This window comes from Populus trichocarpa, chromosome 2 (genome assembly GCF_000002775.5).
Source record: "Populus trichocarpa isolate Nisqually-1 chromosome 2, P.trichocarpa_v4.1, whole genome shotgun sequence".
Taxonomy (NCBI): domain Eukaryota; kingdom Viridiplantae; phylum Streptophyta; class Magnoliopsida; order Malpighiales; family Salicaceae; genus Populus; species Populus trichocarpa.
The window spans coordinates 15,277,752-15,292,676 of record NC_037286.2 but is presented as its reverse complement, the minus strand read 5'-3'; the positions used below and the strand labels follow the sequence as shown (position 1 = coordinate 15,292,676).

General features: G+C 31.2%; 1 protein-coding gene across 1 annotated transcript; it reads right to left on the bottom strand.

Annotated features, from left to right (window-relative positions):
• Positions 1–12,749: 12,749 nt before the first annotated feature.
• Positions 12,750–13,333, bottom strand: LOC7460484 (protein NIM1-INTERACTING 1). The gene has a single exon (XM_002302755.4). It carries the CDS (start codon positions 13,165–13,167, stop codon positions 12,817–12,819), a length of 351 nt encoding a protein of 116 aa, XP_002302791.1. The 5' UTR covers positions 13,168–13,333; the 3' UTR covers positions 12,750–12,816.
• Between the last annotated feature and the right edge of the window lie 1,592 nt (positions 13,334–14,925).

Sequence of the window (14,925 nt, the reverse complement as noted above, 5' to 3'; positions counted from 1 at the left end):
TCCCTCACCGGCTACCATTTTCAGCCGTAATAAACCTGCAATCTCAACCATCTAGATGGTGGCCCTGTGGTAAGAGCTTGGGACCAAGAGGTTTGCTCCCTCTGTGGTTTCAGGTTCAAGCCCTGTGGTTGCTCATATGATGGCCACTAGAGGCTTACATGGTCGTTAACTTCAGGGCCCGTGGGATTAGTCGAGGTACGCGCAAGCTGGTCCGGACACCCACGTTAAACTAAAAAAAAAAAAAAACCCGCAATCTCACCAAAAACTTCTTCATGTGCTCTGATTCTAATACATACCTGAGAAATCAATAGAGATTATTAAGATTATTTTTGAAAAGGGGTTTTTACACTGTTGGTGTTGAATGATTTTATTTTTAAGGAAATGAAATCAAGATAAATGTAAGATAGTGGCAACAAGATTGAAATCAAGCAACAGTTGGATGAATCCTTCAAAAAATGACATGCCTAATGGATTAGACTAGAAATGATTCAAAATGATCAAATGTGCAAGCACAAGGACGAAACTAACTTATAAGACAAGGATGATGACAAAATGTAAAAGAAGTATCAATGATGAAAGAGTAAACTTTGCACTCAAACATGCATAGAGTGGTTCAATGACCCGTGAAAACCAAAAAGAAGGTCTAACAAAAAGTATTGATAGCTACCTTTAGGCATTAATGTTCTTGCTGCTTCCGCAAGGACCTAAAGAAAACATGCAATGAACAAAAGAGAATAGGAGGTCCATGTCTTCGGACAGAGCTCTTTGATCGCTAACAAAGCTGGAAAGGTAGTGACCCTGCTGGGCAAAAATGAGGTTAAAAGGTGTTAGAAAAGCGCATGTAATGAACACAAGATGTGATGGATGCAATAGTTGTGGCAAAAAGATGGTTAAATTGCTAATAAGCAGCGAGCTTCTATCATGATAGTTTTCAAGCATGCTATGCAAGTACTCAAACCATATTTCTTTATGCTTATAACCCAACTGGTGCGGGAAAAACTAGGCGGCCTGAAAAGGGATGGAATGAGAAGAAACCAAAATAAAGTTCTTCACCAGGAGCAACAAATAAAATGGCATTGGAACGACGACACAACAAAGCCATTAAACATTGGTTAGATGATCAACAAACTGATTCCTTTCTCTAAGAACATGGGTAATTTCGTATGTGACATTTGCAATCCCTAACTTGTACATTTGCATGAATGGGGGAAGGATGGCTCTCGCCAAATCATGAGCAAGAATTTCCTATAGTGATGCCGGTATATCATCCAAGTTTATTGCATCAAGCTTTGTCTCTTACATCTGAAAACTGAAATCTGCTTCTGCTGGAAGTTCTGTCAGTTTTCAATGTCAAAATCCGATCTTTCCGAAGAGCAATATGAACATGAAGGATGAATAGGTCAGTGAAGATAATAGTTTCATATGGTTTTTTCTTAGAAAAATATAGTAACCAAATAATTGCTCCAAGCTTGCCTAATCCCATTCTGAAAACATCCCACACCATTTACTTTCAGGCCATTATTTCCTGTACTAAACACATCAGTAATTGTAAAGTACTCATCTTTAGCAAACATTAATCCAGCAACTCAATCCCCTTCTACCTAAGCTAAATCGTTTAGAGTGACTAATACTGGCATTCAAACACAATACACCATTATCGACCCTGCAGCCTAAAATGGAAATCTTATGAGCTAAATAAACAAGCATATATTGCACCACTGAGCAAACGATTCATATGACCATTTAAAGGCAAAACCCTCTCTTCGATAATCCGATTAACAAACACATAAGATTAAACACTGTGAGAAAGGGCAGGACTCGAGAAGCATTCTAACTGAGGATTTCAAATCAAATAAAGCATAAATAAATAAAAAAACTATAAAAATAAATAGGATTGTGAGTTGAAATCAATCCTAATTAAAAAAAAGCTCATCACTGGTGCAGCCTTTTCCTCTGCATAGTAGATACGTTCCTTGAACATACAAAATAAACAAATATATAGGAATTGTTAATGATTTTTAGTAAAAAAAGTTAAATAATGTGAAAGTTAATTTCATATGACCTGATTAACTTGATGGTTCTAAAAATAATCTGGATGACAGGTAAAAATATAGTTGACTCATAGAAATTCAAGACAAGATTTTTTTTTAAGAAAATATAATATTGAAACAGAAACATATTGGATTGATCTGGGCTAACAAAAGTTAACCTACAAAATTCATGATCCCGATCATAAGACCATTATAAACCCATATAAAATAAATCAAAATAAATTATAAATTTTAATTCATAATCAACCTAGCTAGTGTTTAAAAAAACAAAAAAAATCAACATGTGTTAACCTACCAAACATATAATTCGATTTATGAGACTGAGATAATCTGATAGAAAATAAACAGAAAAAATAACATAAGTACTCAACATGGGTTAACTTATTAAACTCACAACCAAGGTTACGAGATTATAATAACCTCATAGAAATTAAATTAAAAAAATTATGAAGCATATTTTTTAATAAACTCATTGTTGAAGGATGAAATTGAAAAAAATTAATATAAAAATAGGACACAATAAAACAACCAGAGTTTACGCGGGTTAACTTGCAAAACACATGACTCGAGTCATAAAATAGGGATAACCTCATAAAAAGTAAGTCATAAACCATGAAACCTAATTCATAATCAACTCAATATTGAATGGTGAAACTGGAAAAAAAAAAACATCAACTAAAAAAAGACAAAACAAACTTAAGTCAACTGAGTTAACTTACCAAACTCATGACCCGAGTCGTGAGACCAAGATAACTTTATAGAAATCAAACCAAAATAAATCATTAAAACTATTTCATAACCAATCTAATGTTGAAGAATAAAATTTTAAAAAAAAGTTAATTAGTAAAAAAAAAAACTTGGGTCAACCAAGTATAGACCGAGTCAATCATGTTTAAAGCAAATTACAATAAATTATGAAGTCAAATCTCCAATAAATCAAATATTAAAATATAAAATTAGAGAAAGAAGCATAAATTTTAAATAAAAAACCAAAATAAAAAACACTATTGAAATGAATAGTGTCATGTGAGGTGTGCACAGTAAAAGCACCATCCCTTTTAGTATATTGAAAAAATATGTGAATTAAAAAATAACGAAAAGCTCGAGTCAACCATGTATAAAGTAAATTACAATAAATTATGAAGTTAAATATTCAACAAATCAAATATTTAAGTATAAAATTTGAGAGAAAAACATAAATTTGTATAAAAATACAAAAGAAAAAAACTCTTAAAAGAAATAGCGTTATGTGAGGTAAAGCACAATAAAAACATCACTCATTTTAGTATATTGTTAATAGCAATCCACTGTTATTTTAGATAGTAAATCAAACTAAGATTATCAAAAATATTTTTTTAACATGACACAAAAAATATAATGTAAACTCGGATAATAAAACTATAAGTAAAATTTTTAACTAATAATATAGATAATTTTAATTAAATAATAAATAACAATATAACATAATTAAATTAAAAATAAAATAAACAATATAAAAATTTAAACACTTAAAACAAAAATAATATTTTTTATTTAATTTTTTTTTTACATCGCGAAACTAGGTTTTTACATATCAAAATTAAGCCATAAGCAAAATATTATTCATGTATGTTAATAACTTCTTTCCATCAAGAACAAAATAACTAATTGAATTCATGAGCTCACCATACAAGAATATTAACCAACTCATACCTAACATGATTGAAAAATATAATAGAAAATAAAAATTAAAAATAAAAGTAGATGTCACATTAAAGAACCTCACCTCTTTGTATTTATTTGTTTGTAATGAATTTTCATTTTTTTTTTCTTAAAAAAAATAGATGTAGCTATAGTTAACAAGCATCAATAATGATTATACTCATATTTTTTTTTAGGGTCGGTTTGGAATTGTGATAAAGATGACGGTTTAAAATGTTTTTGACTTAGAAATACATCAAAATAAAATTTTTATTTTAAAAATATTATTTTTGACATCAACACATTAAAACAATTTAAAAACATAAAAAAAATTATTTTATACAAAAAATTTTAAAAATATTATTTTACATCGCGTTCCTAAAAACACCCTCAAAATGATAATCACCCTCAACATGATTTCTTTTCTTTTAGGAATTGTTTTAAAATTTAATGACAAACTCATAATATTTAATATATTTATATATATGGACATTTTGATCATTTTATCCTATCTAAACAATTTTATTAATTCATTATGTAAATAGTAATTTTTCAAACTATAATATACAATCACAATATCACCAAACTATATATAATGATAAATATAATTTTTCCTAGTTTAAATTGAAATTGGGAGAGATGATACAACTCCTCCCTTTTCTTCTTCTTTCAGTCAGGCACTTGTACCTAAACCCATAATTAGTTCTTACTGACTTATGAATAATTTCCACCCCCTCAAGCTTTGGAATAAAAAACTAATACATGCACCTGGTTGATGTATGTTAAATCAATTGTATCATAAGGAATTTACTGCATTATCAATTCAACAAACCATCAATTACCAACTTTCAAAGTAAAGAGATTTTTTAGTATTATAATATATTCTATTGTTTTACAATGAAAAGGTAAAAATTATTTATTTAATTAAATAATTTCTGTTTTTTACATTAGCTCCACATTTAATTATATTTTAAATCTTAATTTTATAAAAATTAAAATAATATGTTTTTTTTATAAAAATATGTTTTTCATTCATTTTACATATAAAAAATTATTTTTTTTATCATTTTTAACCAAATATATACTTTTTTTTAAATCATAACTAAAAATACTTCTTTTAAAATTTATTTTTAAAAAACTGTAATAAAAAATATCAAACACATACTAACCAAATCAAGACTAGCAATCCCAACATCATATTCATTCATCCTAAAAAAAAAAACTATACTTCATTTAATTAAAGTTTACAATGTTAAGAAACATATTTTATTTTATTTTATTAATTAAGGGTATAATAATTTTTTTATTTTAGTTTATATATAATCTCTTTGTATTTAGGTTAATATAATTTTCTTCAGAATAAAGAGATCATGCAATATCAATGAAACTCTAGCCCCTTCCTCTCTTATTTTTGGTATTTCTCTTTGTGTTAATTTGAATTGTTTAACATGATATCAGAATATGGTTTCATGAAAGGAGACTTAATCTCATACACAACTTTCATGAATATTTGGAATGATAGTATAACTTCGAAAAGATATTTGTTCAATATTTGCAATCTGGTATTTCATATTCCTTTCAGTTTCTGTAATTTGGTATTTGCATTGTGCTTTTTCTTTGTTTGTTAATTATGGCTACTAAAAGAGACGATTCACTTCAGTCTATGAGTGTGAGGCTGGATGGAAAGAATTGTTCGTATTGGAGTTATATGATGATAAATTTTTTTAAGAGTAAAAAGATGTGGAGATATGTTAGTGGAACTTATGTGATACTTAGAAGTACTAATGAGGGTTATGATGCTTTGATAGATGCCTAAGAAGCAAACAATGCAAAGATTATTACTTGGATTAACAATTCTGTTAATTATTTTATAGGTACGTAGTTGGCAAAGTATGAGATAATAAAGGAAGTTTGGGATCATCTGCAAAGGTTTTTCATGCAATCAAATTTTGCAAATCAATATCAATTAGATAATGACATACGAGCTCTTCATGAGAAAAATATCAGTTTTCAAGAGTTTTATTTTGCTATGAAGGATCTTTGGTATTAATTGACTGTTACAGAATCGGCAAAATTAAAGGCATGTGGTGCCTATATTACTAATAGAGAGCAGCAATGATTGGTATAATTTTTAACGGCACTTCACAGTGATTTTGAAGGACTTAGAGGTTCAATTTTGCATCGTTCTTCATTGCCTTCTGTGAACTCTGTTGTGAGTGAGTTATTGCTTGAAGAAATACGTCTTCAGTCTTATTCTAAAAAGAAAATTCTTTTTGCTTTTAATCTTTCTATACTAGCAATACCCTTTAAGTCATTCTCTAATAATCAAAATAAGCCTTACACAAGGGTTGCCTTTGACGAGTGCAGTTTCTGTATTCACAAAAGTCATTAGAAGGCTTAATGTCCCAAATTGAAACAATAGAATCAAGCTTTAAAATCTAGTAGTCAGTCACAATTTAATGCTCATGGACAACCTTACGGTTATAAACCATCACACTATAATACTGTATCAATAATTTCATCAAGTTCTATCATAGCCCTGATACTTTAGCTGAATAATTTTAGAAATTTCTCTCCTTACAGCCACAAGCAATGTCTGTTTTTTCTTTCGTAGGTCAGTTGCCTCATAGTTCCTCAGGTATGTCATTTTCTGAATGGGTCTTGGATTATGATGCTTCACATCATATGTCTCCAGATTTCTCATTTCTTACTTATGTGCCCTCTTCATCCTTTATTATTGTTATAACTGCTGATGACACTTCCATGTCCTTAGCAGGTGTTGGTTCTGTTGTTACATCTCATTTGTCTCTCTCTAATGTTTATCTTATTCTGAAACTTAGATTGAATCTTGCTTTTGTTTGTCAGTTATGTGATTCTAGTGATTATTTAGTCATTTTTTCCTCTTCTTTTTGTTGTGTACAAAATCTGCAATCTTAGAAGCTAATTATGACAGGCCATAAGGAGAAAAGACTATATATTTTGGATAAGTTAAAAGTGTCAGTTGTTGCTGCTGTTTAGGTAATGTTTCGTCTTTTCATTTGAGATTTTTGACATCTACAAGAGCTTTAGAAAATTTAAAAACTTGTTATATTTCTTATTGTAGTGGATGTAAACTGATAATATTTTTCGCTTTACCTTTTAATTGAAGTATTTTTGTTTCTTCTTCCCCGTTTGATTTGATTCGTTCTGATGTATGATGACTTTCTCATGTTGCAACAAAAGAAGGATCTCAATATTATGTTTTTTTTATTGATGATCATTCTCGTTATTGTTGGGTTTATTTAATGAAACATCGTTCTAAATTCTTTGAGATATATATGACCTTTTGAGCTCTTATCAAAACTCAACATTCTGTTATCATCAAATGTTTTATATGTAATTTAAATTGGGAATACACCTCTAATAAATTTTATGAGTTGCATGTCTTAGATGGAACTATTCACCAAACTTCATATTCATATACTTCTGAGCAAAATAGAGTTACTAAAAGAAAACATAGGCACATTGTCAAAACTACTCGTTCTTTCTTGTTGTCTGCTTCTATTCTTAGTGAGTTGTGGGGAGAAGTTGTTCTTACTACTGTAATTTTGATTATTATAATCCAATTTTATTATATTTTAGATTTTTCTCTTTACAAAAACTTGTATGGGTATATCCCTGATTATTCCTCATTTAGAGCTTTTGATTGTACTTATTTTGTTCTTCATCCTCATATAGAACGCAATAAGTTGTCCTCTCGATCTGTTATTTGTGTTTTTATTAGTTATGGTGAAGGAAAAAGGGGTATCGTTGTTTTGATCTAATAACTTAAAAACTTTATGTATCTTGTCATGTTGTCTTTCTCGAGATATACCTTTCTTTTCTATTCCATCAATTACTCATAGCTTGATTAGATCTAATTTTATTCGTATAGATCCTTTTTCTGAGGATTCTGATAGTTTATCATCTTAGGTTCCTAGTACCTCTGATACCCTTCTTTATGTTTGACCAATTCGTACTAATCATTCTGCAGGTACTGACATTTTATTCTTCGTCACACTTGAAGCTTCATTCTCCTTTACGGTCCCTTCAGCTCTGTCTAAGATTATGGATCTGTCTCTATGCCAATCCATACGCATTCGTAATTCCACAAAGTTACCAGATTTTGTTTGTTCTTGTTATTCTTCATCATTTACTTTCTTTTTAGCTTCTATTCATTGTCTCTCTGAGCCCTCTTCCTATAAAGAGATAATTATTGATCCTTTTTGGCATCAAGCTATGAATGAGGAATTTTATGCTTTGCATAAAACAAATACTTGGGATTTGGTTCCTCTACCTCCTAGTAAGAGTGTTGTTGGTTGTCGTTAGATGTATAAGATCAAGACCAATTCTGATGGGTCAATACAAAGTTAGGTTGGTTACAAAAGAATATTCTTAAAAGTATGGTATGGATTATGAGGAGATATTTTCTCTTGTTGCAAAAATGACTACTATTTGTTCTCTTATTATAGTAGTTTCAGTTTTTCAGTGACATATCTCTTAACATAATGTTAAAAATGCCTTCTTGAATGGAGATCTTCAAGAAGAAGTTTATATGGCGCCCTCTTCTTGTGTTTTACATGACTCTAGATATATTTATAAGCTTAAGAAAGCATTATAAGGTCTTAAACAAGTATCTCATGCTTGGTTCGAGAAAGTTTCTATTGTGATTTCTTCTCTTGAATTTGTTTCTAGTAGTCATGATTCTATTCTTTTTGTTAAGTGTACTGATGCAAGTCATATCATTATGTCTTTATATGTTGATGTCATGATTATTACTGGTGATAACATTGATGGTATTTCAGTTTTGAAGACAAAGTTAGCTAGACAGTATGAAATGAAGGATTTAGGTTATCTACGATAATTCCTGGGTATTGAGGTAGCTTACTCACTAATAGGTTACCTTCTTTCTCAATTGAAATATGTTGCGGATATTCTTGAGCAGGCTGGACTTACTAATAATAAAACTAAATACTCTCATTAAGGTTAACGCAAGGTCAGATTATACTTTATACCGTACTATTATTGGGAGCTTTATATATTATTACTCGTCCATATATTGCATATGTTGTTCATGTTGTTAGTCAGTTAGTTACTTCTCCTACTACCATTCATTAGATAGTTGTTCTTCGTATTTTGCGATATCTTTGGGGTATAGTCTTTCAGAGTCTTTTACTTTCATCCACTTCTTCCTTAGAGCTGCGTGCATGCTCTGATGTTGATTATAGCAGTGATCCTACAGATCGCAAGTCTGTTACTGATTTCTGTATCCTTTTAAGTGATTCTTTTATTTCTTGGAAAAGCAAGAAACAATCTATTGTTTCTCAATCTTCAACCGAAACAGAATATCGTGCTATGACATCTACTACCAAATAGATTGTTTTGTTATGTTGGTTACTTGCATATATGAGAGTCTCTCTTTCTCATTCTACTCTTATGTATTGTAGCAACTAGAGTTCTATTCATATTGTTCACCACTTGGTTTTTCAAGAATGAACTAGGTACATTGAATGTCATTTTAGTGGTCGTTTGGTATTGTAGCTGTGGCAGCCACAAATATTGATGTTTGGTTAAGTTAAAAACAAAGTTTTGTGTTGGTGGGACCCACCAAAAATTACGGTTGTGCCTCAAGTTTAGCAAAAGCACAATTTATGTGCTTTGCAAACAGCAGCTCCTCCACTGTTCACGTGAACAGTGGAGATGTAGAGAGTGAATTAATTCACTCTGCACTCTGCATGACATTGTTTGGATCATTCAAATTGCTCCCCAGGCTATGCAAAGCATCACCTGTTTTCAAGCAAGCAAACCAGTTAAGTTAAGGGTTGACAACTGATAACAACACACTAGTTAAGGCATATTGAGTCCGTTTGTCTAAGCGGCAGCGTTTGCATTTCTTAAAAACACACTTATATATGTGTTTGGTTACCATATGCTAAAAAATTCTAAAATATGGGTCCCACCATTTTGTTGAGGCAGGACCGTGATTTTGAAAAAGCAGTAAAATACTGCTTCTTGCAAGTTCAACCACAGGTTGAACTTTCTAGAGATAACAGAGATGGGAAATTTACTAGCTTATCCTCTTCTCTTTTGTTGCTCTTCTCGTCCATTCTTCGCATTCATTTCTCTTCACTGCGCACAGCAACCCTACAGGAAACCATTACTGCTAACAACAATTAAAGTGATGGTTGCGTCTCTTTCTACAGGAAACCATTGAATTATGGGGAAAAAACAAGGGGGCAAGGGAAGGGGGCATGAAAGAGTTAGAAATGCAGGGCATTGCTGTTGTAAAGCCATTAATTGTCTATATAGAGACTCAAGTTAGGTCAATATTTGTAGTGAAACTCTTTTTTAATGGGTTTGAACATGTATCCCATGGGATTTTATTGGTTGCAAGATTATTTTTTATGTAATTGTTCATTAATATTAATATTAATGAAGTCTTTTTAGGTAATTATACCATAATATCAAATTGAACCACAATTTTTAACCAAACACATTAAACTACTTTTTGTTCAACCTCAATTTTAACCACAGTTTTAACCAAACATATATTTTTCCAAACCAACCACAACTAAAAGCACTTTTTATAAAACTATTTTTTCAAACCACAACCACAACAGCCACCACAATACCAAACACATTATAATATACAAAGATAAGTCAATGAGGTATAGGAACAATGTGTCTTCCTCTTCCCCTTCTCCTTCTCCTTCTCCTTCATCTTCTCCTTCTCTTTCTTCTTCATCTTCTCCTTCTCATTCGTCTTCTATATTATCCACTGTTCGAAGAAGAAGAACAGAAACAGAGCACAGTGGAGAGCATCTCTCTCAGCTCACCACCAGTCTTCGTTGTTCCCACCGTCAACCACTGCTCTTCCTCTTTCTCTTCCCCTTCTCCTTCTCCTTCTGCATTATCCACTGTCCAAAGAAGAAGAACATAAACAGAGCACAACAGAGCACAGTGGAGCGCAGCTCCCTCAGCTCACCATCGGCCTCCATCGTTTCCACCGCCAGCCACTGCTCATTCTCCTTCTCCTTCTCATTCTCCTTCTCCTTCTCCTTCGTTTAGGCTGCTCTCCACTGTTCTGCAACGTGAACAGTGAAGAGTGACCGGCCTCCGACTTTTCCACCGTCCCTCAGTCCATCACCATCGCGCTGCTCTTCCCCTTCCCCTTCTCCTTCGTTTGGGCTACTCTCTACTGTTATGCAAAGTGAACAGTGGAGAGCATTTTCATTGTTCATGGCCAGACCGGGTCTGGCCCAAACCTAAATGTCCGGTGTTTGGGTCCGACCCAACAAAATAAAAAAAATCCAAAATAATTTCTCAGATATTGTGTTTTATTTGAAAAATTAGTGTTTAATATTATTCAATGACACTACATAATTATATTATAAGGAGATCACATGATGATGTTGCATTTGCAAAATTTGATCGCAATCCCAATTTTATTCCTGATGATATTTTACCTGATGTTGTTTCACGCTCAAGAAGCCATGGAAACTGTAGTCCTTGTTGGATGTATTTCGTACGTGATGGAATTGAAAATACCTTAATGGAACAATAAAAAATAATTTATATAAAATATTATTTATTTCATGATGTAATAGCAGTAGTTAAATGTACAATATTTCAATTAAAAAATATCAATATTAATATGTTTTTTTTAGTTATTTTATAACCTCAATTTGAAAAGTATTCTTAACCAAACACATTAAATTACTTTTTGTTTACCCTCAATTTCAACCACAGTTTTAACTAAACATATATTTTTCCAAACCAATCTCAACTAAAGTACTTTTATAAAACAACTTTTTTTAAATCACAACCATAACAACTACCACAATACCAAACACATATACTCATCATCATCTCAAGCATGACACCATTACTTTGCTTTTTGTTTTTTCTTTTCTTTTCGTAGATTGTAGATTTCTTTACTAAATCACATTCTATTTTTCATTTTTATTTTCTAGTTGGTGTTAGAGAATTATATAAATCATATCCCGAGACTTCACCTAACAACTTAAGTTATTGGGTTGAGATAATTATTTGATGTGATATCAGAGCCTTGATGGTCAAGCGATCACGAGTTCAAATCTCATCATTCTCATTTATTTGATAAAAATTAAGCACAAAGTAATGTAGACTTATGCAAGTTTCAGGCTCAAAAAGCTTTCACTTGAGGAGGTGTGCTAGAGAATTATATAAATCAGATATTGAACCTCACCTAACAGCTTAAATCATTAGGTTGAGATAGTTCTTTAACAGGTGTCAAACTCTCAATACTTGTAGCTGCCCATCATAATTTGAAGAAAAATATTTAATTTTATATTTTAAAAATATAATAATATTTTTATTTTAGTCTATAATCTCTTCTCTTGAATTTAAATTAATACAATTTTCTTGAATATAAAATAAAAATAAGAAGCAATATAAACCCTAACCTTTTCCTTGTTTATATTTTTATTTGTTTAATTTAAATTGCCTACCATATAAAATATAAAAAAACAAAGAAGATGGAGATCTCAAACGAATGATATTTTGTGCACACCAGATATCAAAATTTTCCACTAATACTGAGAAAAAGTCGATTAACGAAAAGAAAATAATAAATAAATAAATAAACAAACGTAAATACACGGCAAGGGTCCATACTCGATTCCTGTCCACAAAAGACTCGCGCTTTCTGATTTCTGAAGCATCTAACCATCAGTTCACCAAACTTGTCCAACTTCAATGCTTTATGGGGCGGAGACGTGCTTTCTTGGACACGAAGTTTAATTTATCATTTATATTATGATCAAACCCCTTCAACAAGTTTTCGCCATGGAAATGCGCAAACATGTTGTCATTTAATGTTTTAATGTCATATTATACATCGATTCTCAAAGCTAATTGAGGGGAATCATACCCCCTTTCAATCCATGATACAATTCTAAAACCAAAAATCCAGAAGAAAACAAAGTAAGAACTAGCTAGATGATACATGAACAGAAGAAAAAAAAGACAACGTTAGAAACCATGCATTGATTAACTGATTTAATTGAACAACGACGTACGTACAACATTATAGAGTGAGTCTGAGATCTAAACCATCTTCTTCTTTAGGTTTCTTGTCATCTAAGATCTTCTTGTCATTACAAGGACTAGGGAAGATGAGAGGAGGCCTTCTAAACTTAATATCCTCTGTGAAATCTTCCCATTCAAAAGATGGCACCCAACTTGACTGCGGTTCTTTATCATTTAACCTTCTTACCTTCTTCTTCTTTTGCTTCTCCTCCAACTCATCTTTCCTTCTATTACGTGCTTCCTGAAAACTTCTAATCAACGCGAAAAACTGCTCCATCTTCTGGTCTTCTTGCTCAATATCTAGTTCGCCCGTGTTGGAAGCACTCACCTCGCCTTTCTCATTTTCCATGTTAGATTACACAGTGTACCAGCGGTTGAAAAACAAAGCTAGGAAGAAAACGGGCTCCAAAAGAATTAACCTTTTCAATCGAGATACTAGAAACAAAGGAAAATGCAAATTTTCTTGGTGGTGGTGGTGGTTGATGATGATGGTTTCTTGTCTTGAAAATTCTTCGAAGTTAGGCAATTCTAGAAACGTCGGCGTTAAATGATTTTAGTCTTAGAGGCCAACAAAAGGCACCCACTTTCCCAGCTGATGGGTTTGCTGAGGTGATATGCATGACATCATTCATTATGGTGTGGCTTGCGTTTCTTGCTGGCTTGCCCACTGAGTACTATCATTGATTTTGACCACTCAAAACGCGTCCCCTTTCAGACAGTTTCTACGGAATGATGATACCGCGTAAGAGAAAGAAAGTTGTCCATTTGATTTGATTTTTTCTTTTTAAACATTTAATTTGAATTGATATTAATGACCTCACATTATGAATTGATATTTTGAAGTGTTATTTTAAAAAAAAATTAAAATAGTTTTTTTTTCAGTGCAAATCCTTATATTTTTTTTATTATTTTAATTTTGATTTAAAAGTATAAAAATTTTAAAAAAACAAATTGAGCTAAAAAGAAAAAAGAAAAACTCACATAAAAATAATAATAATAAATCATCTATTCAACAACTTTTTAGCTATTATAATCAATGTTTTTAGGTTAACGAGTATTAGTTATGGTTTTTTTTCTAAATATCCTTAAAAAAAATCATGAGTTTAGTTTAGTTTTTTTTATTCAGTTAATTTTAATTTTTTAATGTTTTTGGAGTTATTAAAGGAATTATAAAAGGTTTTATAATGTTTCTTTTTATTTTTTTTAGATGAAAATAAATTAAAAAAAAAACTAGCCAAACTCTTTTGTAATTTTCCAATCACTGATAATTAAAATTCAGGTCTCATCATCCATGTATCTCCTGTTTCTTTTTAAAAAAAAAAAAAAACAATAGAAGTTTTGCTTAAAAGAAGATGGACATAAATGATCAATAATTGTTTGTGTATGCAAGTGGTTAAAGTGTTGGACTCTAAGTTAGTATTTAGTATGCAAGTTTCGATGAACTAAACATAATAATTTTTTTATGAACTTGTTTGGTATACTTTTAAACAATATAAAAATAATTATGTCTTACCCAATATTATTTTAGTAGAGAAATTTTTATCTCGCTAAAAAGGATAAGAAAAGTTTGTCAAATTCTCTGCTCAAGGGTTAACCCGAGTTGATCCTGGTCAACATAAAAATAAAATTAATTATTATTATAGTTTTAAAAAAACACGATTTGAAAGTGGACCTAGGAAAAAGCTTAAATCAAGAGTCGAGTTGACCAATGACCTGAATCAATGTAAGGATAAAAGTAATTATTATCATAATTTTAAAACTCAACTCAGGAGTCGATCCAGGGCCAGGCCTAGGTTACAAGTCGGGTTGACCTTTGACCCGTATCAATGTAAGGATAAAATTGATTATTATCATAGTTCTAAAACTCAACTTAGCGGTCGACTCGAGACTAATCCCATGTCAAGGGTCAGGTTGACCACTGACCCTAGTCAATATAAGAATACAAATGATTATTAACATAGTTTTAAAACCTAACTAGGAAGTCGACCCGGAGCAAGGCCTAAGTCACGAGTATGGATGATCAACCTGGGTTAACCTGAAAAAATATAAAAATAAAAATGATTGTTATTATAGTTTTAAAAACCTGATTTCGGAGTTAACGTGGGGC

What these genes read in the sequence shown, in the direction of transcription:
- LOC7460484 (XM_002302755.4), bottom strand. Translation starts at nt 13,167, where the DNA reads ATGGAAAATGAGAAAGGCGAGGTGAGTGCTTCCAACACGGGCGAACTA.